Source organism: Xyrauchen texanus, chromosome 12, assembly GCF_025860055.1.
Source record: "Xyrauchen texanus isolate HMW12.3.18 chromosome 12, RBS_HiC_50CHRs, whole genome shotgun sequence".
In the NCBI taxonomy this organism is placed as follows: domain Eukaryota; kingdom Metazoa; phylum Chordata; class Actinopteri; order Cypriniformes; family Catostomidae; genus Xyrauchen; species Xyrauchen texanus.
Window position 1 is genome coordinate 42,383,737 of NC_068287.1, and position 27,929 is coordinate 42,411,665.

General features: G+C 40.1%; 1 protein-coding gene across 3 annotated transcripts in view; it reads left to right on the plus strand.

The window, feature by feature from the left end:
• The first annotated feature begins 4,237 nt into the window (after positions 1–4,237).
• The window catches only part of LOC127653479 (Na(+)/H(+) exchange regulatory cofactor NHE-RF2), a 46,146-nt gene continuing 22,454 nt past the window's right edge, over positions 4,238–27,929 (plus strand). For 2 of the 3 annotated variants that reach the window (XM_052140179.1, XM_052140181.1), the window contains exons 1-2: positions 4,242–4,849; positions 8,324–8,566. In XM_052140179.1, coding sequence (XP_051996139.1) covers positions 4,643–4,849; positions 8,324–8,566 — 450 coding nt within the window. In that variant the 5' untranslated portion in view covers positions 4,242–4,642. Of the gene's footprint in view, positions 4,850–8,323; positions 8,567–27,929 lie in introns of all 3 variants that reach the window. The other variant, XM_052140180.1, reaches the window with a different exon arrangement.

Here is a 27,929-nt window from a genome sequence, read left to right on the forward strand (position 1 = left end):
GCTCAATGGACACAGCGCAGAATGATCAATGAGGTAAAAAAGATCTCTAGAGGGACCGCTAAAGATTTGAAGGTATCATTGGAACTGGTAAACATCTCTGTTCATGAGTCTACTATATGGAAGACATTAAACGGGGATGGTGTTCATGGCAGGACACCATGAAGGAAGCCGTTGCTTTTCAACAAAAACATTACTGCTTGCATGAAGTTTGCCAAAGACCATTTTGAAAGGTGAAGTGAGCATCATGATTTGGGGCTGCATTGGGGTCTGGACCGCTTGACATCAAAGGAAAAATGAATTCCCAAGTTTATCAAGATATCTTACAGGATAATGTCAGGGTGTGCCAGCTGAATCTTAACAATGACCCTAAACATTGAAGTAAATCTACTACAGAATGGCTTCAAAAAATAATATCCACCATGTACGCCATGTAAATATTGCTGCCAAAGGAGGATCGGCCAGTTATTAAATCCTAGGGTTCATTTACTTTTTCCACAACTCTGTGAATGTTTAATAAAGACACGCAAGATTATAATTGTGTGTTGTTAGCTTAAGCGCATTGTGTTTGTACTTGTAACTGATGAAGATGAGATCACATTTTATTAATCACCAATTAATGCAGACAACCAGCTAATTCCAAAGGGTTCACATACTTTTTCTTGCCACTCTACTTGGTAACTGCTTTTAGTTTGGCCCAACGTTTTAACTTCTGAACTGTTCACGTCAAAATCTGCTATAGGTGGATGGCAGACATGTTTGGTGTTCAATAAGGTGTTATTTCCTGTCCACTAGTGAGCAACTGGCCAATGATATTACTGTATCTGCTCCACGCCCCTTATTGCTGTTTGGAGGACCTTAAAGTAACTTTTAATAGAGATTTCAATATTTAATGCCTATGTAATATCACTATTACAGATAAAGCCATTTTTGAGTCTTTTGCTAATGGTATTTTTTTCTAAATATGTGCTTATATCAACATGGGCTGTCAAATCTGAGGAGAAAACTATTGTAGCACAAGTACGGTCACAATAACATGTTCTGGGTGACGATGCTTTTGTCGTACTGCCTTTATATTGATTTAAGTATAAAAAAAATATGTGTATTACATTAATTGTGTTTTCTGTTTTACACCCTAGAAATTGGATCGATGGAATCATAGATATGTGGATAAATGCCAATCGATTCATAGACGGATATATTTGGATAAATGGTCTGCACTTATACAGCGCTTTTTTAACCTTAGCGGTTACCAAAGCACTTTATACTGGGACTCATTCACCCATTCACACACGCATTCATACACCAATGGGGGCAGAGCTGCCATGCAAAGTGCTAGCCTGTCATTGGGATAGACATTGGGTTGAAATTGGGGTTCAGTGTCTTGCCCAAGGACACTTCGGTGTGTGGGCCGGTAGTCAATCCACCAACCCAACGGTTAGCAGCCAACCCGCTCTACCACCTGAGTTATAGATAGATTCATTCAGATGAATTGATTCGTAGATGGATGGATAGATTCAGATAAATTGATTCATAGATGGATGGATAGATTCAGATAAATTGATTCATCGATGAATGGATAGATTCAGATAAATTGATTCAGTAGATGAATGGATAGATTCAGATAAATTGATTCGTAGATGAATGGATAGATTCAGATAAATTGATTCATAGATGGATGGACAGATTCAGATAAATTGATTCGTAGATGGATGGATAGATTCAGATCAATTGATTCACAGATGGATGGACAGATTCAGATAAATTGATTCATAGATGGATGGATAGATTCAGATAAATTGATTCATAGATGGATGGACAGATTCAGATCACTTGATTCACAGATGGATGGACAGATTCAGATAAATTGATTCACAGATGGATGGATAGATTCAGATCAATTGATTCATAGATGGATGGATAGATTCAGATAAATTGATTCGCAAATGAATGGATAGATTCAGATAAATTGATTCATAGATGGATGGATAGATTCAGATAAATTGATTCGCAGATGGATGGATAGATTCAGATAAATTGATTCGCAGATGAATGGATAGATTCAGATCAATTGATTCATAGATGGATGGACAGATTCAGATAAATTGATTCGCAGATGGATGGATAGATTCAGATCAATTGATTCATAGATGAATGGATAGATTCAGATAAATTGATTCATAGATGGATGGATAGATTCAGATAAATTGATTCATCGATGAATGGATAGATTCAGATAAATTGATTCGTAGATGAACGGATAGATTCAGATAAATTGATTCGTAGATGAATGGATAGATTCAGATAAATTGATTCATAGATGGATGGACAGATTCAGATAAATTGATTCGTAGATGGATGGATAGATTCAGATAAATTGATTCATAGATGGATGGATAGATTCAGATCAATTGATTCATAGATGGATGGACAGATTCAGATAAATTGATTCGCAGATGAATGGATAGATTCAGATCAATTGATTCGTAGATGAACGGATAGATTCAGATAAATTGATTCATAGATGGATGGACAGATTCAGATCAATTGATTCATAGATGGATGGACAGATTCAGATAAATTGATTTGCAGATGGATGGATAGATTCAGATCAATTGATTCGTAGATGGATGGATAGATTCAGATGAAATGATTCGTAGATGAATGGATAGATTCAGATGAACTGATTCGTAGATGGATGGATAGATTCAGATGAATTGATTCGTAGATGGATGGATAGATTCAGATAAATTGATTTGCAGATGGATGGATAGATTCAGATAAATTGATTCGCAGATGAATGGATAGATTCAGATAAATTGATTCACAGATGGATGGATAGATTCAGATCAATTGATTCATAGATGGATGGATAGATTCAGATCAATAGATTCGTAGATGAATGGATAGATTCAGATAAATTGATTCATAGATGAATGGATAGATTCAGATAAATTGGTTTATAGATGGATGGACAGATTCAGATCAATTGATTCGCAGATGAATGGATAGATTCAGATAAATTGATTCGTAGATGGATGGACAGATTCAGATAAATTGATTCATAGATGGATGGACAGATTCAGATAAATTGATTCGCAGATGAATGGATAGATTCAGATAAATTGATTCGTAGATGGATGGACAGATTCAGATAAATTGATTCATAGATGGATGGACAGATTCAGATAAATTGATTCGCAGATGGATGGATAGATTCAGATCAATTGATTCGTAGATGGATGGATAGATTCAGATCAATTGATTCGTAGATGGATGGATAGATTCAGATCAATTGATTCGTAGATGGATGGATAGATTCAGATCAATTGATTCGTAGATGGATGGATAGATTCAGATAAATTGATTCGCAGATGGATGGATAGATTCAGATAAATTGATTCGCAGATGGATGGATAGATTCAGATAAATTGATTCATCGATGGATGGCTAGATTCAGATAAATTGATTCATCGATGGATGGATAGATTCAGATAAATTGATTCATCGATGGATGGATAGATTCAGATAAATTGATTCATCGATGGATGGATAGATTCAGATAAATTGATTCATCGATGGATGGCTAGATTCAGATAAATTGATTCATCGATGGATGGATAGATTCATAGAAGGATTGAGTCATAGACGGATTCATAGAGTCATATGTATAGATTCATGGATGGATAATTTCATATAGCGAATCATAGATAGATTTAGATACAGATAGATAGAAAGATTTCATGGCATTGCATACTAAACAGATTCATTACACTGCATTCTTAAAACCTGCTTCCTAAAAACAATAATATACATGTTTAGAATCTTCCTAGTGGTCACGTGACCTGCTGTTCCCTTTAGCGCCACTAGAGGGCAGCACTCTCGGTCTGCTGTTGTCCTCAATGTGCGTGTTTGCTCCATATGTGGGTTGTGACCTGCAATTTTCTCAAATTCACATCATTTATTTATATTCTGTGCGAAGTTGCACATGAGACTGTAGTGTTAAGATCAAATACTTTCCCTCCCTCTCTTCTGCACAGCTCTCTTCTCTGTCCAACTGTTGACATGGTGCTGCCAGCAAGTTAACTTGTATGTTTAATATGTCATATAAGCAATGCATTTATTCTTTACATGGTTACAGATGCTCCCATTCGCAACTTTTCTCTACGCGTTTCTATTGTTGCGGTTAATGGGCGGTCTTATTCCACAGCTCGCGGATCCTCTCAGTCAGCTGTGGGCTGGACAGCAGCAGCACCAGTTGCTTTTTCTCTTTTCGTGGGCAGAATGGCTCACAGAGGAGTTTTGGATACATCTCTAAACATTTACAGGTAGTTCTTTCACACTGCAGAAACGTTTATCTTGCAAACGCATTTGGACACTAATCTTGCTCCATGTTATTTTGCTTTTGTTGTTCCAGATCTGTTATTTTCAGTGATTAACTGTGGCACGCGCATGCATTTGGATAATTGCATGCACACTTATATTATTGCAAACACGCTGAGGATTATTATGCGCGAGAACAGCGATGCTCGTTCGTAAACATTTGCAACTGATGCAGTTTTCGTAAGTTTTATTTTTTGCGCGGAAAATAACATTCATGGTTCTATTATAAGTTTGGATGTGAACGCAAAAGAAGGGAAATACAATGGCGAGCGATTTAAAGCCTCGGTTGTGTGTAATGAAGAAAGGGGAGAATGGATACGGGTTTCATCTGCACGGAGAGAAAGGAAAGAGCGGCCAGTACATTCGGAAAGTGGAGCGCGCGTCCCCGGCCGAAGCGTCGGGACTGCGCGCGGGTGACCGCGTGGTGGAGGTGAACGGCGAGAACGTGGAGAGAGAGACGCACCATCAGGTACACCACACACCTGAGATATACTATCACTTTACAGTGCACATTTTGCACACATTGCATATTGACAACTTATTACATCTTAATAACATGTTTATAAAGCATTTATTAATAATGGTTAATGTTAATTTATATACATATTCAATTTATTGATCATATGTGTATAGCCTAATGCATGAACCAATGCTAACATACAGCTTTTAATGTAAAACAAAGAGTGAATTAACATTTACCAAGATGTATAAATGCTGTAAAAGTGTTGTTCATTAATTCATGCACATTGATGTTAAGGAATACAACCTGATGGTAAAGTTTTACAGACATTTCTATACTAATAAATGTGTAAATACATACTTTAAGTACTCACTTTGTACTTTGACATTGGGGTTAATATGCCATTGCCCTGTTATATGCTTCTATGACATTTAAAGGCACTTCTTAACACTTATATTTTGGGGAACATGTTTAATGATTAGTATTTATTGCTGTGCATGTATTGAATAATCTTTAGATTTGCCATTTCTAGGCTAATTAATGTGTTTAGTGTTCTTAATTGAACTTATATCCTAAACTGGATCAAATAAGAATCCTCTAAGTGTTAAAGGGACAGTGCACCCAAAAATGAAATTCTCTCATCATTTACTCACCTTCATGCCATCCCAGATGTGTATGACTGACTCTCTTCTGCTGGACACAAATTTAGATTTTTAAAAGATTATTTCAGGTCTGTTGGTCCATACATTGCAAGTGAATGGTGACAAGAACTTTGAAGGTCCAAAAAGCACATAAATGCAGCATAAAAGTAATCCATAAGACTCCAGTGGTTAAATCCATGTCTTCTGAAGCAATGTGAGAGGTGTTGGTGAGAAACAGATCAATATTTCAGTCGTTTTTTACTATATGCGTGAATAATGCAAATTGCCAAAAACAAAAGAAGAATGTGAAAGTGAAATTGGAGATTTATAGTAAAAAGACTTTGATCTGTTTCTCACCAACACCTATCATATAGCTTCAGTAGACATTTATTTAACCACTAGAGTCTTATGGATTACTTTTATGCTGCATTTATGTGCTTTTTGGACCTTCAAAGTTCTGTCCACCATTCTCTTGCATTGTAAGGACCTACAGAGCTGATATATTCTTCTAAAAATCTTTGTTTGTGTTCTGCAGAAGATAGAAAGTCATACACATCTGGGGTGGGATGAGGGCGAGTAAATGATGAGAGAATTTTCATTTTTGAGTGAACTGTCCCTTTAAATAAGATCCTCCTGCATTGCATTGTAAATAATGAATAATTCAGTGCTAGTGTAATAACCATGTAATATGCAGTGTGATTTAACTGTCATAAGCAACAATGGCAAACATTGACATTGTATAATGCTTGGCAGATATTATTAGTTTATTAGAAATGTCATTAAACTTTGATTCATATATTTTGCAGTAAATTTAAACTGAATGTACGCCAACCACTGATATAGCATTTTATTAACATGTAACGTTTGTTAATATATAGTGTTACAGACAATTACTTCTATTTTACAGAATCATTTCAATCGGATTTCACCTTTAATTTGTTATTTAGGTAAGAAGCTCATAAGTAGTAATAATGTCTCGGCACAATAATTATGACTGCAAAGAAGGTCTAAAACCTTTGCTTTGTATTTATTAGAGGTTACAATGTAGTTTGGCTGTGGAAAAATAAAGAGACATGCATATTGAAACATTTGAGTTTTGTGGAAACAATGAATTCATTGAAAAGTGTACTTTTGAATGCACAAACCAATTCTTTGCATTCTTTAGAAAATTAAAGACATTTAGTGGCGCTGATTGAGGCTTGCAGGTTTGACAGAAGTTGTCTCGGTACTGCCTTTGGTTGAGCATCATTACAGCATGAGAATATTGAACTAGACCTTTGTTTTCAGAGCCAACTCTGATGTGGAAGTTTGGGGGTTTTGGCATGTTATGCTGTCACAGCAGGACTACATAGCACCACTTAAATACTGAAAGTTCCTGAATTCTGTCAGAAGACCAAACATACACCGATGAGCCAAAACATTATGACCAGTCGTTGATCATCTCCTGACAAGGCCACATGTCATGGCAATGAACCAACATCCGAACCAACAGAAGGACATTTTTAATGATGGTTATTATACACAGTGCATCGAACTCTTCTGCAAATAGGGCTGCGTAGCCACAGACCGGTCAGAGTCACCCATGATGACCCTGTCCACCATCGAAAGGGCCTGCAATTGGCACGTGAGTATCAGAACTGGAACTTGGAGCAGTGGAAGAAGGTCGCCGATGAGTCCCATTTTCTTCCCATCACGTGGACGGCCGTGTGTGTGTGTGTGCGCCATTTACCTGGGGAAGTGATGGCACCAGGATGCACTGTGGGAAGACGACAAGACGGTGGAGGGCGTGTGACCCTGGGTCCGGCCATTCATGTGGATGTCAATTGGACATGTGCCACCTACCTAAACATCGTTGCAGACCAGGTACACCCCTTCATGACAATGGTATACTCTGATGATAGTGGCCTCTTTCAGCAGGATAATGCACCCTGCCACACTGCACACATTGTTCGGGAATGGTTTGAGGAACATGATGAAGAGTTCAAGGTGTTGCCCTGGCCTCCAAATTCTCCAGATCTCAGTCCGATTAAGCATCTGTGCGATGAGCTGGACCAACAAGTCCGATCCATGGCGGCTCCACCTCGCAATTTACAGGATCTGCTGCTAATGTCTTGGTGGCAGATACCACAGGACACCTTTAGGGGTCTTATAGAGTCCATGCCTCGGCAGGTCGCTGCTGTTTTGGCGGCATGCGGAGGACCAACCGCATATTAGGCAGGTGGTCATAATGTTTTGGCTCATCTCTGTATGTAGCGTACGTAAGAGTTGTAGTAGACTGTACTGTATATGTAGTGCATATTAAGAGCAGCTATGCTTGCATTTGATGCACACTTTTGTCTCATCTGAACATTGAGGATTCTGATGCCATGTGACAAGAGGTTTTATGGTTAGATAAGACAAAAGTGTAACTTTTTGGACTGAATTCCAAGCACTATATTTGGAGAAAACCAAACACCGGACACCACCCAGAACATACCATACCTACTGTGAAGCATGCTGATGGCAACATGTTGTTGTGTGGGTGTTTCTCTTCAGCGGGTGTTGGGCAATTGGTCAGGATTGAAGGAAGAATGGATGCTGCCATGTACACACAACTCAGTGGCTTAAGGATAGGACGGTCAAAGTGCTTGAGTAGCCAAGTCAGAGCCCTAACCAAAATCCAAAAGAAAAACTTGGGAATGCACCCTGTTATTCTAGTTTTTCAGAGGGGTCCGAATGGGGTCAGATGATTTTCTATGGGCACTCTAAAACAGAAAAAGTTGCATCTGAATCAGAATGGCATCTAGTCTTCTTACGATAAGCATCAACTTAATTGCCTGTTTTTGCTTTCATATCCACTCAGGTTGTGCAACGAATCAAAGCTGTTGAACATGAGACCAGACTGCTGGTGGTTGATCGGGAAACTGACGAATACTTCCGCAGCCTGCGTCTCACCTGTACGGAGGAAATGGCCATCAGAGAGACCCCTTTAGCCAAGACCCCTTCCCCGTCACCCTCCAGCAGTAAACAGGGCAATGGATCAGTTTCCAAACGAATGGAGATATCCAAACCCATCAGGAAACCCCCATCACGAGCTCCGAAGAAGGTTAGTGGATCCAGTCCTACGGAAAACCTTATTCTTAGGTTTAAACGGTGAACCTATTACAATAGACCTGTTACCCATATTTGGGTCATTATAACCGCCCTTAAAGGGACAGTTCACCAAAAAATGAAAATTCTCTAATCATTTACTCGCCCTCATGCCATCCCATATGTGTATGACTTTCCTTCTTCTGCTGAACACAAATGAAGATTTTTGGAAAAGTATCTCAGCACTGAATGGTGACTAGAACTTTGAAGCGCCAAAAATCACATAAAGGCAGCCAAAAATAATCCATTAGTTTAATATATGTCTTAAGAAGTGATGCAATCACTTGGAGTGAGAAACAGATGCATATTTAAATCCTTTGTACAGTAAATCTCCACTTTCACTTTCACTTTCAGAATGTGGAGATTTATAGTAAAAAAGCACTTAAATATTAATCTGTTTCTCACCCACACCTATCATATATATCTTCTGAAGACATCGATTAAACCACTGGAGTTGTATGGATTACTTTTTGGAGCTTCAAATGTCTGGTCACCATTCACTTGCATTGTAAGGACGTACAGAGCTGAGATATCTTGCAGAAGAAAGAAAGTCTGGGATGGCATGAGGATGATTAAATGATGAGAGAATTTTCCTTTTGGGGTGTACTGTCCCTTTAAGATAGATAAGGATTTCATGACATAAAGATATTAAAACGATTCATTGAACAGCTGGTTTGAGTGATGTCACAATTTTGAATATGAATTCAATTCTCACAGATCCTCATTTTGTTTTTGATCTCGATTGGGTCTCAGAGTGAACTTGTTTTCTAAGAAACGTGGCCATACACTTTCAGAAATCTTTAGACCACACACAATTTAATCAATTGGCGCTGGAGTTAAAAATATATATATAATGGAGGTTAATGACTTTGTACGTCAGATATTATCGGGATCCAAGATGCAATGCTCTCATTTTCAATGCTCTTGAAAGTCTATAGGACGAAGGTGCAGCACTGTTAATAACCGTTTAAAAATGTAAAACCATGACTAAACTATAACACTTATACGTTTGTTGTTTAAACGTTCAGGTGACTTTAGGATGCATTAAATGTCAGACATGTGTGCATGAAAACATCACAAGGACATGTTGATATAAGCCCAACAGTATTGGTTCAGGTAAGTCATTAGTTTTTCAATCAGAAGATCCTGTTAGTTTTATTTTCCCTTCACTTAATGCATACATTCTACATCTGTTTTCACTTAGAGCGCTCTTTCCAGTGGGCTTAAATAATTCAGTGCTATTTCAACAAGATGTCCAGTGAGAAAGATATAGTGTAAGAGAAGGCTCTAACAGTGTCAGCGTTATTGTGTAGCGCCACTATGAGAGTAAAATTGTTGGTCAAACCATAAAGAAATGTACTGTAAGTGTTGATCTGAACGGAGAAGAGTTAATCATGGAGCAATACTGTGTGCACATCTGCAAAACCCTTGCTGTTGAATTTCGTGGAATTCTTTTGACTTTTGGCAATGAAACCCCAAGACAAAACGTTGAAAGAAGATGGTGAAAAAGATTGAGAAAGAGACGACAAAGTTCTGTAGTTATTTAAGCTTTGCATGCCAACAAAGTAAAATTAGCCGTCACCTTTTTAAGACACAAAGATTAAATGTTAAACAAGAGAACAACCAATAACCTTAAAATAACCTAAAAATGTAATAAACGTTAATGAACCTGATTGCAAAATGCATGATGTGGTTCATTAAACATATCACGGCAGTTCTAAAGTGAAATGTCCACTGTGTGGCGTAAGGATGACACGCAAATTGGTGAAGCACTCCATATTTTTGGGGGCCTGGATAGCTCTGATAGCTCAGTAAAGACACTGACTGTGACCCCTGGAGTCGCTAGTTTGAATCCAAGGCGTGCTGAGTGGCTCCAGCCAGGTCTCCTAAGCAACCAAATTGGCGCGGTTGCTAGGGAGGGTAGAGTCACATGGGGTAATTTCCTTGTGGTCGCTATAATGTGGTTCTCGCTCTCGGTGGGGCGCGTGGAGAGTTGTGCGTGGATGCCGCGGAGAATAGCGTGACGCCTCCGCACGCGCTACACGAGACCGTCAATCGGCGCATCTTATCATGTGGCTTTTTGAGCAACACGCCAGGAGAGTTTGTAAAGCAGTTCAATGGAAAGGAGGTGGCGAGAACCGGCTTGACGACATAAATAATATTTTAATGATTAACTTAAACCAAAGACAAACACACACACATGACGGACATGTCCGTAAACGATCTCTCTCTCTCCGCACAATCCTCCGCAGTCGGCCTTTATCCCTCTCGGAGGCTTGATTAGCCTGATAAGGGACCGGGTGTGTAGAGAGAGAGGAGAGAGAGAGATGAGAAGAAAAAAAAACTCTTATTCGCCAGTTCTCCAATACGCCGTAGCTTGTTCCTCGGCCACACCTCCACTCTCTAACGGACGACAGCCGCACCTCTCTGGGCGGATCGGAGGCAGTCCTCCAGCCCCTGGCGGACAGAACGCCCTGCTGCATTCTCGGGGAACAGAAGGGGTCTCCCCCGCCCCTAACAGCGGTTCTCCCACTCCAGGTGGTCGGCAGCGAGCCCCTCCCTGCTCGCGGTCGGCGGTCTCAGACCCTGCCTCGTTTCAGCGGCTGATAGGGGACTCCTCCGCCCCTGGCAGCGGCCCTGACCGCTCCAGTCGGTCGGTTAGGAGCCCCTTCTCCCCTCGCGGTCTGCGGCTGTTCCGCCGCTTACAGGCGGCCAGGCTCCTCGTCCCCCGGCAGATGGCCGCAGCTGCTCCGTAGGGGTGGACAGTAGTGGCGAGAACTCTATCCCTCCTCCTTCCCGGAATCCCTCCTCATTCCCGACTCATCCACTACTTCCTCCACATTGTAATGTCACAATGTGGTAGACATTTGCATCTGACTGCCTCTACAACAGTATATCAATGCCTAATTTAAATGTAATCACCTCTGTAGCCCCGCCCAGTAGCGGTGAGCAGTGAGATGGCAAGTAGAACGAGCAGGTCAGTCCAGAGCAGAGAGCCAATCATAAAAGTGGGCGTTTATTGTCAAGTCTTAAAGGAGAAGCAGCACCAAAACCGAGTGTTTCTGACAGAGGGTCAAATGAGGGTGGAATTGATAATTGTTTACAAATATATGACTGTTTTATGTGCAAAAAAATATAGCTTTTATTGTAAGTGAACCTCAAGAAGCACATTAAAAATAATAATAAAAAGGCATGGCATGACCCCTTTAAGAACTAGAGAATGAAAAGTTATTTTTGGAACTTAAAATGGTTCTCCTTTGTTTCTGATGTCATAAAACATGTGGTTCTAAATGGAACCTTCATATTCATTATATATATTCTGAGGATTCTTTCAGTATACAGATGTGAAGTTCAGTGGAGTATTGCACAGTTATATAAAAGGAACCATCGGTTCTTTAAAGGAAGTAGAAATGTGCTTTGTACTCAAGAGCTTTTATAAAGATTTAGTGATTTTTGGATTTGATGATTGGCGAAAGCGATGGAATGTCCTTAACTGCATCCTGGTGCTCATGAAACCACTCTCAAATATGTTTAGCAGTGTTCCCTCAAGATTTTCCATATTCCACAGTGTTTGCAGCACATGTTGGAACTGTTTTTGTAAAATGGCCTCATATTGCCTAATATTATTGACCATACAGAACAAACATTGGATATTATGACTCCCCTGAGATGACCTCCCATTCAGTTATGATCCTCAACATGTTTGGCAGCAGATGTTGAATGTTGAAACCATCATTGGAGGTACAGTATACAGACGTCGCCTGGCTGTAGAAAGTGGGGAAAGTGATGACTCATCAAACCATATTCCCATCAGACCTTTCAGCTCAGGGTTCCAGGTTTTGAGCTTCTAACACAAATACTGTGTGTTGGTCTTGGATACGAGAGGTTTCCGAATAGTTGTCCTGCTATAATGCCTCTGGCTTTGTTAAGTTCACATTTACAGAGTTGAGTCACAGAAGTACTGACTCAGTTCTGGGGGCAATTTTTAAGGCTGATGTGGCATTTAGTACACTTGTCGTATCACTGTTTGTTTCACAAATTTCATTCAGAGTGGTTACTAGGGTATTTCTAACATGTTCTAGATGGCTGCTAGGAGATTTCTGTGATGTTCTAAGGGGTTGTCAGGACATTTTTAGGATGTTTTGGATGGTTGCTAGGGCATTTCTAAGATGTTCTGGATGGTTGCTAGGGTATCTCTAGGATGTTTTGGGTGGTTGCTAGGGTATCTCTAGGATTTTCTGGGTGGTTGCTAGGGCATTTCTACAATGTTCATTCAGGATGCTTACTAGGGTATTTCTACGATGTTCTGGATGGTTGCTAAGGCATTTCTAGGATGATCTGTGCAGTTGCTAGGACATTTTAAGGATGTTTTGTGTGGTTATTAGGCTATCTCTAGGATGTTCTACATGGTTGCTAGGGCATTTCTACAATATTCGTTCAGGGCGGTTACTAGGGTGTTTCTAAGATGTTCTGTTAGGTTACTAGAGTATATTTAGGATGTGTTGGGTGGTTGCTAGGGTGTCTCTAGGAAGTTCTGGGTGGTTGCTAGGGTATCTCTTCAATGTTTGTTCAGGTTAATTAATTTGGTATTTCTACTACATTCTGGATGGTTTGTAGGGCATTTGTAGGATGTTCTGGGAGGTTGCTAGGGTGTATCTATGAGGTGCTGGTTGGTTGCTAGGGTATTTCTAGGAAGTCATATGTGCTGGCAAGGGCATCTCTTCAATGTTTGTTCAGGGTGGTTACTATGGTATTTCTACGATGTTTTGAATGGTTGCGAGGGCTTTTCTTGGATGTTCTGGGAGGTTGCTAGGGTATATCTATGATGTTCTGGGTGGTTGCTATGGTATTTCTACAATGTTCTGGATAGTTGCTAGGGAATTTCTTGAATGTTTGTTCAGGTTAGTTTTCTAGGATGTTCTGGGTTGTTGCTTGGACATTTTTTGGATGTTTTGGGTGGTTGCTAGGGCATTTCTTGAATGTTCTGGGTTGTTGCTATGGTATTTCTAGGATGGCCCAGGTGGTTGCTAGAGCATTTCTATTGTATACTGGGTCTTGCTTGGCCATTTTTGTTATGTACTGGTTGGTTGCTGGGGAATTTCAAAGATATTCTGGTGGTTTTTCTGATTTTCTAGATGGTCACTAAGGTATCTCTAGGTTGTTCTAGGTGGTTATTAGGGCATTTCTAGGATATTAGTTCATGGTAGGTTGCTAGGGTATCTCTAGGATGTTCAAGATGGTTGCTAGGGCATTTTTACTATGTGGTTGCTTACTGCCCCAAGTCTACATGATATTCTGGTCCCTAGATATAGCATGTGTCTATCAGATTTTAAACGTTTTATCATCTACCAGGTGAAAACCACAAGTCTTATCTCTTAGAAAAGAGTAACACACCTCTCTTCAACAAGACTCACAATTTGAGGAACAATATTCGTGAGTCTATACAGAGTTCAATATTAGTGTTTAGAGGTGGGTTCAAATCCACCTATGGATGAGCAGTAGTAACAGTGATGCTTGACTTCGCACTATATGTTTCTTTGTCTTTAAAGTGAATTTGAAAATCGTGTTGAAGTACTTCTGCTACAATCCCCTTCTTTTCTTCATGACAGTTCAATGCTGTCGAATGACGATTTAAGAAACTTAAACACACTAAGGCCATCTGGAGCTGTTGACAGTCATCTGGGTCAGAGAATGGGAGATCTGGAGCATCATTTAACTGTCCTAATTTTACACAAGATGTTTAGGATGCAGGACTTCGAAATGGATCCTAACGTCTCAAGTTCTCGAATCATTTTCACTGCCTGTTTTTCAAACATCTGGAGCCTGTAATGACATAAGCAAAACCATCTGTTTTGGCATCACACATCTGTCTAAACAAACACAACACCAGTTGAACGTTTGAGTGCGAGTGATGTTTTGTTTCGTGAAAAGATGGCCTAGATATAGATCGAGTACCAAGGGCTAAATCGGTCCTGTTGGTTTTATATTCTGTTAACTAATGCAATGACATCCAGACATGTTTAAGAGTGGCTTTAGTGTCCAAATACTTTATTGAGTCACTGTATATACTAGCGTCCAATGCCGCAGTGAACCGAGAGGTGATTTTCGTTCAGTGTGTTGAAACACAATCAGCATAAGAAAAGAAAAGCCATACCTTTGAACTCAGACATGCTGGTAAAGGGTCGTGTGACTGTCAGATAACAGTTTGTGCTATTTGCATGTCTGCATACTTGAACATCACTCATTGTTTTCAGTTCATTAGTGGGCTTTTGACTAGCTAAGATCCTCTTGGGCATGTACCGTTCAAATGTGCTCTTGAAGGCCATTTTGACTCCATATTTCCATGGAAACTGATAGACAGCATTTTCCATTTTAGCCCCACTTTGCAAACTGGTACAACATATTTTCCCATCTATAAAATTAATTTCTGTGTGGGTCAGACAGTGAGAGCATTTACGATTATGCACGATTATGCTTAATAAGCGACAACGTTTGTGTGGTCATGGAAACACCTTAAACGGCTTTCCTTTATCGGGATAAGGTCATAACGGTTGAAGCGAAACCCGATCGGCACACATAGGTTTTTGTCGACAGAGCTAAACTTGTATTGAGCCTGTTATATTCCACTGATACTTAAAGTCAGCATACAAACAAAATCTACCCTTTTATCTTAATGCATTACGCCAAACCATGTGAGGGCCACTGTAACTTGTTTTAGTTTGCAGACAAGCTCTCTCAGTAATGCTTTAAACATTTCTTTTGGTTTTGTTGAGGTTTATGTGGGGGGGTTTTTTCACCACACCGCTGTACCTCAAAAACAACATGGATTCTTTTTCTCAGTCACATACCTTCCTCGTTATTTTCGCCCCATGTTCTTGCTGTGAGACGAGGGGCAACAGTGTCGACTCCAGATGTGCGGATCTGTGGCACATTCTTGAGAAAGAGGGGGTTCAGAGCGGGGCTGAGAGTGGAGGGAGCCAAGATTCATTTAAAGGGTCGGGTGTGTGATAAAACAAGCGTGCCTCGTCCCTCTTTACTGTGCATGTTGACGATCAACAGACGGTTTGTTTGTCTCATTAATAACCAGAATGGTGCTCTCTGTTTGTTTGCTTTGAAAACATCAACAGACCCTTCTCAAGTTGATTTGAGCTCCTAAATGAATGTGTAACTCATGCGACCTTAAGTGAGATCTGTTCTTTCAGGATGACTTGCAGACTTGAGTGAGATTTAAGATGACATTTATTTGATGACTATAAAACCAAAAGTAATGTCTCTGTTTGGCGTAGGCCCCGTCTGGTGGTCTGAAGAAGTTGTACTCGTAACCGTCATATCCTGCCTGAGATAGGAGGCAGGGATGAGGAGCCTGACCCCTTGCGGGACGGGACTCAACAGGTGGTGGTGGGGTGGTGGAGGTTGCCGTGTTAGCACACTGAAACAGCAATGTGATAGATTGTGAGCAGACTTATAAAGCAATGGCTTACATGTGATTGGCTAGGAGTTACCCCGCTAATGGTGCGTGATGTAGAGCTGCTAGTCTTCCCGCTAGAACTACGCTGCGCTTACATTTACCGGTGGCCCAATGTATCGCACATTACCATGCCTTCAGAGGGTTGGAAATGTGCTTGAGATGTGTTGTTTTTATCCGACAAATAAACTGGAATGTACTGTGGTTCTGGGTTCAACACAAGTGAAGCTCAATCGACAGCATTTGTACCACAAAATATAATTTTTAATCATCCCTTTTATTATGGCCAGTCCATAAACGTTTAAATACACAGTGATTTTAAAGTATAGCACAAGACATTATTATCATACATGTTGACATCATTTAAATGTGATAAAATCATGTACTACTCTTATCTGTGAAAAGTTATTTTCAATATCACAATGCTTTTGTCATTTTGTAAAGAAAAGGAGGGTCGGGTCGAAATAATGTTTTGTGGTAATCAACATAATCCCACAAATGCTGTCGATTGATCTTAACTTGTATTGAAATTACATTGAGTAGTGTTTTGTGGCTTTTAGTTCATGTCTGTTAGCTTTCTAAATGCTAGCGTTCCCCTAAAAGTTGACAACATTAACCTTTTGTAGATAAACACATTTAAAAGTTATGTGTTTTCCCCTTCCCCTTCTGGGAAAACACACTGAAAATATCGATAACTCATCTTGCACTGCACAGATGTTTGTCCAATCAAATGCTTTCTAGAATGATTATACCCCTCCCCCTACCATCTTGTAAGTACCAATATGTTTACACAGAAACATCCATTCTTGAGGCAGCTACAAACTGTTTCGCAACTCCAACTACACCATCATTAAAACGAAAGAGATTACAGACACATTTAGTGATTACACATACAGCATATTAGGAGCCTCTGAATCTAGAGCGTTGATGTGATGTAACTGTGCAGGTCACATTGCGTTGGCTGGATGGCAAACACATGCTGAGAGACATTTTCACTCACTCACTCTCTCTCTCATACACATGGGCTTCCGTAAAGAGATATAACAGGGGTGACATAAAATTTGGAGCATAATGATGTCTTGAGATGTGAGAGGTATAAACTGATTATACCTTTGAAGAGTTTAATGCATCATAACACATGGGACTCTATTTTAGTGAGTATGCAAAATGCTGCACTATGTGCCACGGCCGCACGCAACGTCTTATCCAATTGTCGTATGAGCGCTAATTCTAAGTGTATTTTTCACGCTAGTGCAAAGCGCAAGTCGTGGTAGTGGGTGTGAGTATTTGCGCTGTCTGTGGGTGTTTGCACGCAAACTGTGGGTTTATTGTATGTAAATGATGTGGCGCAAAACGCAGTTTGCTATTTTCCTGAGATATAGGTCTTTGTGCTAAGATGTTTCAAAAGCATGTCTGTTTTCAGCGCAAAGTCTAAAATTAGCTGTGCAGTTTGAGATTCCACCAGCAGGTGGTAATAAAGTGCATGTCCAAACTCTGAAAATAAAGTGGAAGTGCTGGCAAAGAACCTCCGAATTAAATTGCACCTGACCCAGCGCTTTGCACATGCAATTTCGCCAAACCCACTAACAGACAGAGAGACAGACAGGCAGACAGACAGACAGATAGATCAGACAGATAGATAGATAGATAGATAGTCAGACAGACAGATAGATAGACAGACAGACAGACAGACAGACAGACAGACAGACAGACAGACAGGCAGACAGACTGATAGACAGATAGACAGACAGACAGACAGATAGATTGATTGATAGACAGATAGAGACAGACAGACAGACTGATCGAGGCAGACAGATAGATAGACAGACAGATAGATAGATAGATAGATAGATAGATAGATAGATAGATAGACAAGACAGACTGATAGACAGATACATACAGACAGACTGATAAATAGAGAGAGAGACAGACAGATAGACAGACAGACAGTGAGAGAGAGACAGACAGACAGTGAGAGACAGACAGACAGACAGACGAGAGAGAGACAGACAGACAGACGAGAGAGAGAGAGAGAGACAGATAGATAGACAGACAGACAGTGAGAGAGAGAGAGACAGACAGACAGAGAGAGAGAGAGACAGACAGACATATAGAGAGAGAGAGAGACAGACAGACAGATTGATTGATAGACAGATAGAGACAGACAGATTGAGGCAGACAGACAGACAGATAGATTGATTGATAGACAGATAGAGACAGACAGACAGATTGAGGCAGGTAGACAGATAGATCAGACAGACAGATCGAGACAGACAGACAGACTTCTTAGAAAGTTTAAAAAGAAAATCTTATAATTTTTTAAATCTTGGATTTTGTGTGTATGGCCCATATAAAGTGTAAAACTGTTATAAACTGTTGTTACACTCACAAAACGTGTTTTGGGGGGGAGCAAGTGATGTCGCAAGTGGTCTGGAATTTTGTCTAATTGATTCAGCATGCTTGCTAGGGGTCACATAGCTACGAGGGGGGTTGTGTAAAACGACCCTGCAGTGTTGTAGATGTTTTGTGGTCTGGAAATTGATTAGTTGTAAAAAGTCAAAGTGAAACAACTCTGCTACACAATGCACAGGGTGGATGGTTTTATTTTGGAGTAACGTTTTACTAATATGTCTGTCTACAGTATGTGTACATAGCACAACTTATGTTCAATAAAATGTCTTATAAATAAAGAATGCACTAAAGCTGTCATAGTCCTCACATTGCTCACAGCAGGTGATTTGGATTGTGGCAAATTTATGAAATCTGTTGCTAAAGGTGCATTTGTTACCAAACCACTTCAAAAACACATTATGAGACGCAGCTTTGCTGAGAAGGTTTTAATGCATCAGTTCCCTTTTAAAGGACCATGCAAAATATAGCTTAAAGAAATGGATAAGTTCACTAATCGAGTAGTCCGCTGATGGACAACTTGTCGATTAGTCTAGAGGTTTTCAAACATTTTGATGCCAGGGACCCCCAAATATGATGAAGTTAATCCCTCCCTAAAATATAAAGTCAGCTACATATTTCCATGTGTAAAGACCTATTTAAAGTGTGTAAGAAAGATACGTGGTATTTTAACGACAACATGCAAAAATAAAATAATTGCCGCTCATGTTGTCATGGCACTGCGTCTAAAACATAAGGCACTTCTGTGCAGGACGCTGGCAAAATAGCAACACGTGATGCAGTGGTCAAAGACGCCCATCTAGTGCATGTTTACATAGAAAAATTATTGAAACCTGTGGGCATTTACACTAAAGTTCGTTCAGTGAGAATGGCCCCTTAAAATGTCAAATTACATATTTTGGGGGTTCCACAGATCCCTGTTTGAAAACCCCTGGACTAGTCAACCATCCTAACCCTACACTAGTCTGGGGTCAGGGTTGACCGGGTTCTCCAGCAAAACAAACTAGTTTTTTGTATTTTACGTAGGAAAGTACATATGATATGGAAAAATCCGATTAGGTGGATTAATGTTTCCAATGTCCTCCCTGCTCTGATTTGTGTACTTCCTGTTGGCCCCCTCCTGAGTTTCCTGCTGGGGGTCAAATTGTCCATGAGTAGAGCTGTGAGGCATCACTCATTCGGGCCCCTCTGGTTAATGTCGAGTCGTCTGGGACTTTAGCGGTGTCAACGGTTGCAGGCAGTGCTGTCGTGTGGAGTGTGTCTGTCCTGAACTGATAACAGGGGTGTGGGGCCGTGTACCGTCATCAATATAAACACACAGATTACAAAAGCATGTGAAGAAAATACTATACTGCAAATACACCAAAAGGTTTGGTTCAACAGGTTTTTTAGTATAGTGCTTTTTAAAGATTCACCCAAAAATTTAAATTCAGTCATTATTTACTCACCCGATATATGTTGTTCTGGACCCGTATGATGTATTTTTTTGTGCAGATCATAAAAGGAGGAATTCTAAAAGATTTTAAAGAAGTCCCGTTCGCTGATTTCAATGCAACGGCAGTTGTAGTGACTCAATAGTGACTCACTTTAGATAGCAACTCTTAAATCATATTCCAAGTCAAAAATCAAACTGGTTTGGAACAATATGGGGGTGAGTAAATGATGATAGAATTTACATTATTGGGTGAACTATCCCTTTAACTCTTCTGTTGTCTTAGGGTCATTTATTACATTTACATTTATGCATTTGGCAGATGCTTTTATTCAAAGCGACTTACAGTGCCCTTATTACAGGGACAATCTCCCCGGAGCAACCTGGAGTTAAGTGCCTTGCTCAAGGACACAATGGTGGTGGCTGTGGGGATCCAACCAGCGACCTTCTGATTACCAGTTATGTGCTTTAGCCCACTACACCACCTCCACTCAATGGCCACTCATTTATATGTTATAAATAATGTTTTAACTTTGTCAAAACCATCAAAACGAACAAATTAAAAAAGAAAAGTGCATTTTGAACATAATTGTCCTTCCGTTGTCTATGGGAAGAACCAGTTTTGACCTTTCACTTTCTGACTTTCTGGACATTATGCAGCTTTAAATAGTTTTTTGTACATGTATGAATCAAATTTTACATTATCTCAAATGTAGCTCCTAGCCCTGTATTGTTGTCTTCCGCCCCCACCTGCTCCACTGGGTGCTTCATCTTTCCCATAAGTTGCCTACTTTCCTCTCAAACGGTGTTTCCAAACTAGAACTGTCAGTCATTTAAAATTTGTATTCACGTTTAATCTTGTGTTTTGTAGTTAGTCGCAATTAATCGCAAATTTGGAAATTGATGGAATTTAAAACTATATACAGATAATTGTCCACAGGACTTTTGCAATAATCCGTCCCTGACGAGGAGGAGGGTGGATGGTCCATTAGGATGGACGCCTGGCAATCAGCCGGGAGTGGGATAAAGAGGAGCCGGAGATGCCAGTTGGAGAGAGAGGGGGAGGTGCACACAGCCGCTAAACATTGTGTTGAATTAAAAGTCTTTTGGTTGTAAACTCGGTTCCTGCTCCCTCCTTTAAGATGAGCAAGAGACCCATCTGCCACAATAATGCTTTATTAACATATTCCAAACAAAGCTTTCGACAGTATAAAGATAAAAATACTCTAAAATATCATCAATTCAAGTAGCATTAAACATTCCCAAAGTCTAAGTGGGAGTTTGACTAATTGAACTAGTCCCAACATAGGTTGCATTTTCATTGTAATGGGCATTAAACCTCTTAAACTTTCATCCTCCGCAATATTAATCTGCTAGCAGACTGTGGCTGTCCGCTTTCCTACAGCAATCGTGAAGCTGCGTTCATGATTCGCATCAGTTTGTTAACACCCCCCCCAAAAAAACCTATTGGATGTTATTTTCTACTAAAACAATAGATGACAGAAATATCTATAACGGCACCTTCCTAAACCCCTGTAACACTGCAACAAACAAGTTTTGACATCAGTGGGAATAAATGGATTAGTGAGCCCATTTTGACTGCTGGAATAGTCAATAGAGATTCATTTGTGAAATAGCCATGTACTAAAATTGTAACTCTAAAATGAACTCTTGTTCATTTTCAACAAGCAGAAGGAATCAGAGATTGTCATTATGTAGTCCAGATATGACAAACTGCCAAAAGTAAATTGAAATATCCTTGGCCAATATTTGCCCAGTTTTTTTTAATGTTTAATTCTTTACAAATGATGTGATTCAGATTGTAGCATTTTGTACCTTTCATTATACACTTTGGGTCCATAATTAAACAGATTTTCATTAAGGGGGATCTTTAGTGCCGTGGTACACTAATCAAGTATTTATGCATTTTTAATGGTTTTCAATAAGCGTCAATATTGCCCAAAGGACAAAATGAGGGGGCAGTTTCTTAAGACAGTAGGAGGATTAACAGTGGTAAGGATTTGAGCCACAAAATGCAGGAATAATGATACGATGTGGGGAACCAGGCCTCAATCAGATAAATAATCCTGCTGAGAAGAAAGTGTCCAAAACCATACTCCGTAAAACACGTTTTATCAGCCAATCCAAAAATGTGCTTCGTGTGCTAACATCCAGGGTTTAAATTGGGCCAGAATGACCCAGAACCACACTTTTGATTGAAAAAATATATACGCATTTGCAGTTTGTCAATGCATGCCGTTGTGTATCTCCAATCTAGGGTTAGTTTGTTTCACTTTTGCTCCATTTAACAAGTATACATAAAAAAAAAAAGTTGTTGCAAAGGAAGTTTGACAACATTGTGCTACTTGAAAGTAAGATAAGGTATATTTCACCCAAACATTTTAATCTAGTATAACTTACGGTGAAGTACATTTACAGTAACACCCTTTAATTTGAGGAAAGTAGCTGCAGTTTATTTTATTCTGCACATTTAAAGCATTTTGTTAAATATTGCTGACGCTGCTGTTTGTACTAGGTAAACACGTTCTGTGGTTTGCTCACATCAGCACTGTTGATCTCCAGCGGTGAAAGGGTTAATGACAGTCATGTGCGAGAAATCCCAGAGGTCCCAGTGTCAATAATTCAGCGTCTGTATCATTTTACAAGCCCGTGCTTTCAAACACACACGCTCACTTATATGCAGAGTGTCTCATTGTGACAGGAAGTTGGAGGAATGCTTTGCGCTGCATCTGCCAGAGGGTTTTCTGATATTTATCCCACACAACTGTGTGTTTAAGCCATTGGCTGTGCAATATTGTCAGCTACTAACCATTTCCTATGTGAAACAAAGTCAACTTCTTCAAGTTGTTTTCCACAGTAGTGGTTGAGCTTGCAATGAGAAAGTTGAATTGGCTTTTAAGGGATATTTCAACGAAAAATGAAAATTCTGTCATCATTTATTCACCCTCATGTTGTTCCAAACCTGTATGATTGTCTTTCTTCCATGACACACAATAGGGTCATTCCGTGTCAAGTCAATCAAAGGTCCCTGGCTCCAAATGTAGTGTTACAGCATCTTTGGTGCTTGAACCCTTAACGATGCATTACAGAGCTCTTCAGATATACAGTTCTGAAATCCAGAAACAAGATATACTGTAGGTATTGCATATATCTAGTACAATATAGGTGTTGTTTTGTTGAACAAGAAAAACTAGCTTCAGACTTTGTAACCCACATTTGGTTTTTGACCACTGAAAATGGGTAACATTTGACAATTTACTAAAGGAGCCACATTGAGAGCACCATATTTCTGGGATTTATTTGTAAAGGGCCTTAAAAATAAAGATATAAAAAGGAAAGTGTAAAGAGATCAATGGAAAAGAGGCGGCGAGAACCGGATTGTCAATATAAATAATAGTTTAATATAAAACTTAAACAAAAGACAAACACATCTCTCTCTCCCGCACGATCCTCTGCAGTCGACCTTTATCCCTCTCGGAAGGCTTGATTAGCCTAATACTGGACCGGGTGTGTATGATCACAACCCGGCCCCACCCTCCGCCCTGCCACATTCCTCCCTCGTTCTCTCAGGCTGGGGAACCCCCTGCCTGACGTACATCCCCCCTCCTCTTTCCCTGGGGGAGGGCGTGCTTTAAGCCTAGATGGGTCATCCCCATTTGCCAATGCATAGCGACAGTGAGAGAGAGAGAGATGAAACTCTTATTCGCCAGTTCTCCGATACGCTGCAGCTTGTTCCTCGGCCATTCCTCCACCCTCTGTCGGACGACAGCCGCGCCCCTCCGGATGGATCAGAGGCAGTCCTCCAGCCCCTGGCGGACGGAACGCCCCGCCGCGTTCTCGGGGAACAGAAGGTGTCTCCCCTGCCTCTGGCAGCGGTTCTCCCGCTCCAGGCGGTCAGCAGCGAGACCCTCCCCACTGGTGGTCGGCTGTCTTAAACCCTGGCGAGTTTCAGCGGCCGGTAGGCAACTCCTGCGCCCCTGGCAGCGGCCCTGACCGCTCCAGGCGGTCGGTTAGGAGCCCTTTCTCACCTCGCGGTCGACGGTCATCGTCCTCTTTCAGGTGGCTGGGCTCCTCGTCCCCCAGCAGATGGCCGCGGCTGCTCCATTGGGGTGGACGGTAGTGGCGAGAACTCTACTACGGCGTATCCCTCCTCCTTCCCGGGTTTCCGGCACCAGTGTAAAGGGATCAATGGAAAGGAGGAGGCGAGAACCGGCTTGTCAATATAAATAATAGTTTAATATGAAACTTAAACAAAAGACAAACACACACATGATGGACATGTCCGTAAACGATCTCTCTCTCCCGCACGATCCCCTGCAGTCGACCTTTATACCTCTCGGGAGGCTTGATTAGCCTAATACGAGACAGGGTGTGTACGATCACAACCCGGCCCCGCCCTGCCACAGAAAGTTTGTTCAGAATCAGAATCTTAAAGAATATTAAAATGTCTTTAATACTTCTAGAGTTATAGGCACTCCAACTTTGGAAAAACAACACATACAAATATGTTTTCCCCTTTTTGCACTTGCACCACTTGCATATAATGCAACAAGGAATTCTGAAGTTAACTGATTTTAGTAAAAGACCGACCTATCTCTATCCTTTCTAAGGTGCAATTGACCAGTAGTTTTGCTCCAAAATCATAGGTGAAACCCTAACCCTACTAACCCTAACCCTAAAACTGTCATTTTTGACCCCTCTCTTCAAAATATTGGAATAATCTGTAAATATTGATCAATGGCATTTCATATTTTGCGTTTAGCATTCACAAAATCAAACATTTCAGATGAGTAAGTTTCAGAAATGTGTTTTGATATGGAATAACCCAAAAGGGTTTGTAATAACATGAGGGTGAATAAATGATGACAACATTTTCAGTTTTGGATAAACTATCCCTTTAACAATACATAGCATATAGTTAACCCTTTAAGCTATTTAAAGGTTTCCTGTTTCATTGGCATGCCCAAAATTAAAGGCTTATAACTCTATAGAAACAAAACAAAGAGTTTGGGATCATTTTAAAGAAAACTTTTCACATTTTTTAATTACATATATTATGATAGATTATGAGACTCTCAGCCTACGAAATTTGAGCCAAAGTTTGACTTTATTTGTTATATTTCTGATTTGACGTTATCTAAATAAGCGTCAATAAGGTAGCTCCGAAAAACTTTTGTTTTGTTCCCAATAATGTCACCTGTAACTGTGTAAAATGTTGTTTTGATATGACAAATCAATCAAAAATAATCTATCCTAGCATCCAAAAAAGTCTCCAAGTGTCCAAAAGGTTCTCCAAACAAATAAAACATAATAATTGTACTTAACATCAAATAAAACAATGACTAAAAGGTATGCTCTCTCCAAAGCATGCAGGCACGAGTAACAAGATCTCATTCAGTTCCATTCTGTGTCATTTGAGTCATCATTGAGTGGCCATCTAGTGGTGGCCACATGTAATTACAATGAACGATCCTCTCTGCCCATATTTGGATGACTTCCACCTCTGGTTGCAGCGATCTGAATCCTAATACGACTGGTTTAGCATTCCATGACACTGGACAAAGTACTACATACTTTTCAATAAAGTCATCTGATCCAGGAAAGCTAATGTGTTTTTAGTTAGATAGCACATGATGTGCTGTGTGTGGAATATCTAATGATCTATGTGTCAGATTACATTATGTGAGGGCTCATTTTAAAGATAATCACCTCCTCTAAGTAAAGTTATTTGATATGTTCTGTTAATTATTCATGAAGTTCTAAGCAAAAATGTGCCTTATAAGCAATACCTGTGTATATACTTAGCTATTACTCAATTATATTTTTGTCTGTGAGTAAAACAAAAATGCTGGTTGTATTCTATTCTTTGAGAGCTTTCCAACGACATATGACACAAGGCTATTTGATCTGTTGGATGTTTTACCGATTACAATAATATGTGCTGTGCAAACTATTAATAAATTATCAAAATGGAACAATTCTGCATTGTCTGCAAATTTCAAAGCACGTGTTCAGGTTTATTCATAATGCCTACTTGCATTGTAATGTACAACAGTCTTGACCAACACAAAATAGGTATCTCTTTATTTTTTAATGCTTAATATTTTGTATTTAATTTAATTTAATATTTAATATTTTGATAAATATTTTCAAGGTGGACCCAATCCTAGCTTAAAGGGTTAACAAACATAAAATAAATAAAAGCAAAATATTATAAAATGCTATTTTCTATTCTACACTTTAAGCCAGGACTTTGGAGTGACAGGAAGAGGGCGTAATGCCAAACTCTGAGGGCTTGACAATGGAAATATTATAAAGCTGATTGTTTTAGTAGGGAACAGAAAAGGATATAGCTGCAGGCATTGCTCCAAAAAGGAGCGTGAGCTCCAAATCGGCATCGAAGATATAGGGAGCCACAAACCTAACCCTTTCCCTAATTTTAACCGTGGGTGGAAGTGACGCCCCCTTTCGGAGTTGGCGTAACCCCCTTTTGGAGTAACCCTGCCCACTTTTGGAAATTCCGCCCCCATTTTGAGGTCTCCGGCCTGCAGCTATACCTAGTTGAGGGAACAATTTATTTGTCACAGAATAAAAAATTCTTATGGAGGAATGTGGAACAGTGGAATTGCTGAAAACAGACAGAGAAAGGCTTGTTCCTCCCACCAGTTCTGGGATTTTCACTCTCCTAAAACACCTGTCTTGTTTCTCAGTAACATTAGTTGTTCTATCAGACTTCAGCTGTGTAGAGTTGATGGGACAGATGTGTGTTATTGGGTCAGCTACTCCTGAATTCCTCAAAATTCAAATTCAGCAAGGTGAAATAATAGTGTCCCTGTTTCCTTTTGTGAAATCAGCTTGAATTGCTCTTAATATACTCCTATTGCAGAAGCTGCCTGGTGTCATAGAAAAACATTTACTATATCTACATTTTTGCAAAGTGATTTTAATGTGGCTCATTGAACATATTGCTGGTGAACAGGGCTGGACTGGTAATCTGGTATATCGGGCATTTTTCACTTTGGGGCCGATCAGGGGCGGACTGTACATCAGGATAACTGAGCGGGCCGGTAGGTCGGCCGCGAAACATTCCGAATGTTATGCAGAATGGACCACAGAACGCCACGGTGACATGCAGTTCAACCAGAGTGATCATGGGCCTCTTGGCTGCATCTCTGATCAGTCTTCTCCTTGTATGAACTGAAAGTTTAGAGGGACGGCCGGGTCTTGGTAGATTTGCAGTGGTCTGATACTCCTTCCATTTCAATATTATCGCTTGCACAGTGCTCCTTGGGATGTTTAAAGCTTGGGAAATCTTTCTGTATCCAAATCCGGCTTTAAACTTCTCCACAACAGTATCTCGGACCTGCCTGGTGTGTTCCTTGTTCTTCATGATGCTCTCTGTGCTTTAAACGGACCTCTGAGACTATCACAGAGCAGGTGCATTTATACGGAGACTTGATTACACACAGGTGGATTCTATTTATCATCATTAGTCATTTAGGTCAACATTGGATCATTCAGAGATCCTCACTGAACTTCTGGAGAGAGTTTGCTGCACTGAAAGTAAAGGGGCTGAATAATTTTGGACGCCCAATTTTTCAGTTTTTTATTTGTTAAAAAAGTTTGAAATATCCAGTACATTTCGTTCCACTTCATGATTGTGTCCCACTTGTTGTTGATTCTTCACAAAAAATTAAAGTTTTATATCTTTATGTTTGAAGCCTGAAATGTGGCAAAAGGTCGAAAAGTTCAAGGGGGCCGAATACTTTCGCAAGGCACTGTAGCTTTTATTCATGTTCACACAAATCACAAGTAAAATGGCAGATTATCAGTTCATAAACACTTACTTTCTGTTGCTCACACAGTGCTATCTTATGACATTTAAACACTTTAACTACAGCGCATGACTTGTAAGGTGAAGCTTGTTCAAATACACAGTAGCTCAGCTGATAGAGTATTCGTTTTGTGTCAATTGGTGTTGGGTGTAATCCA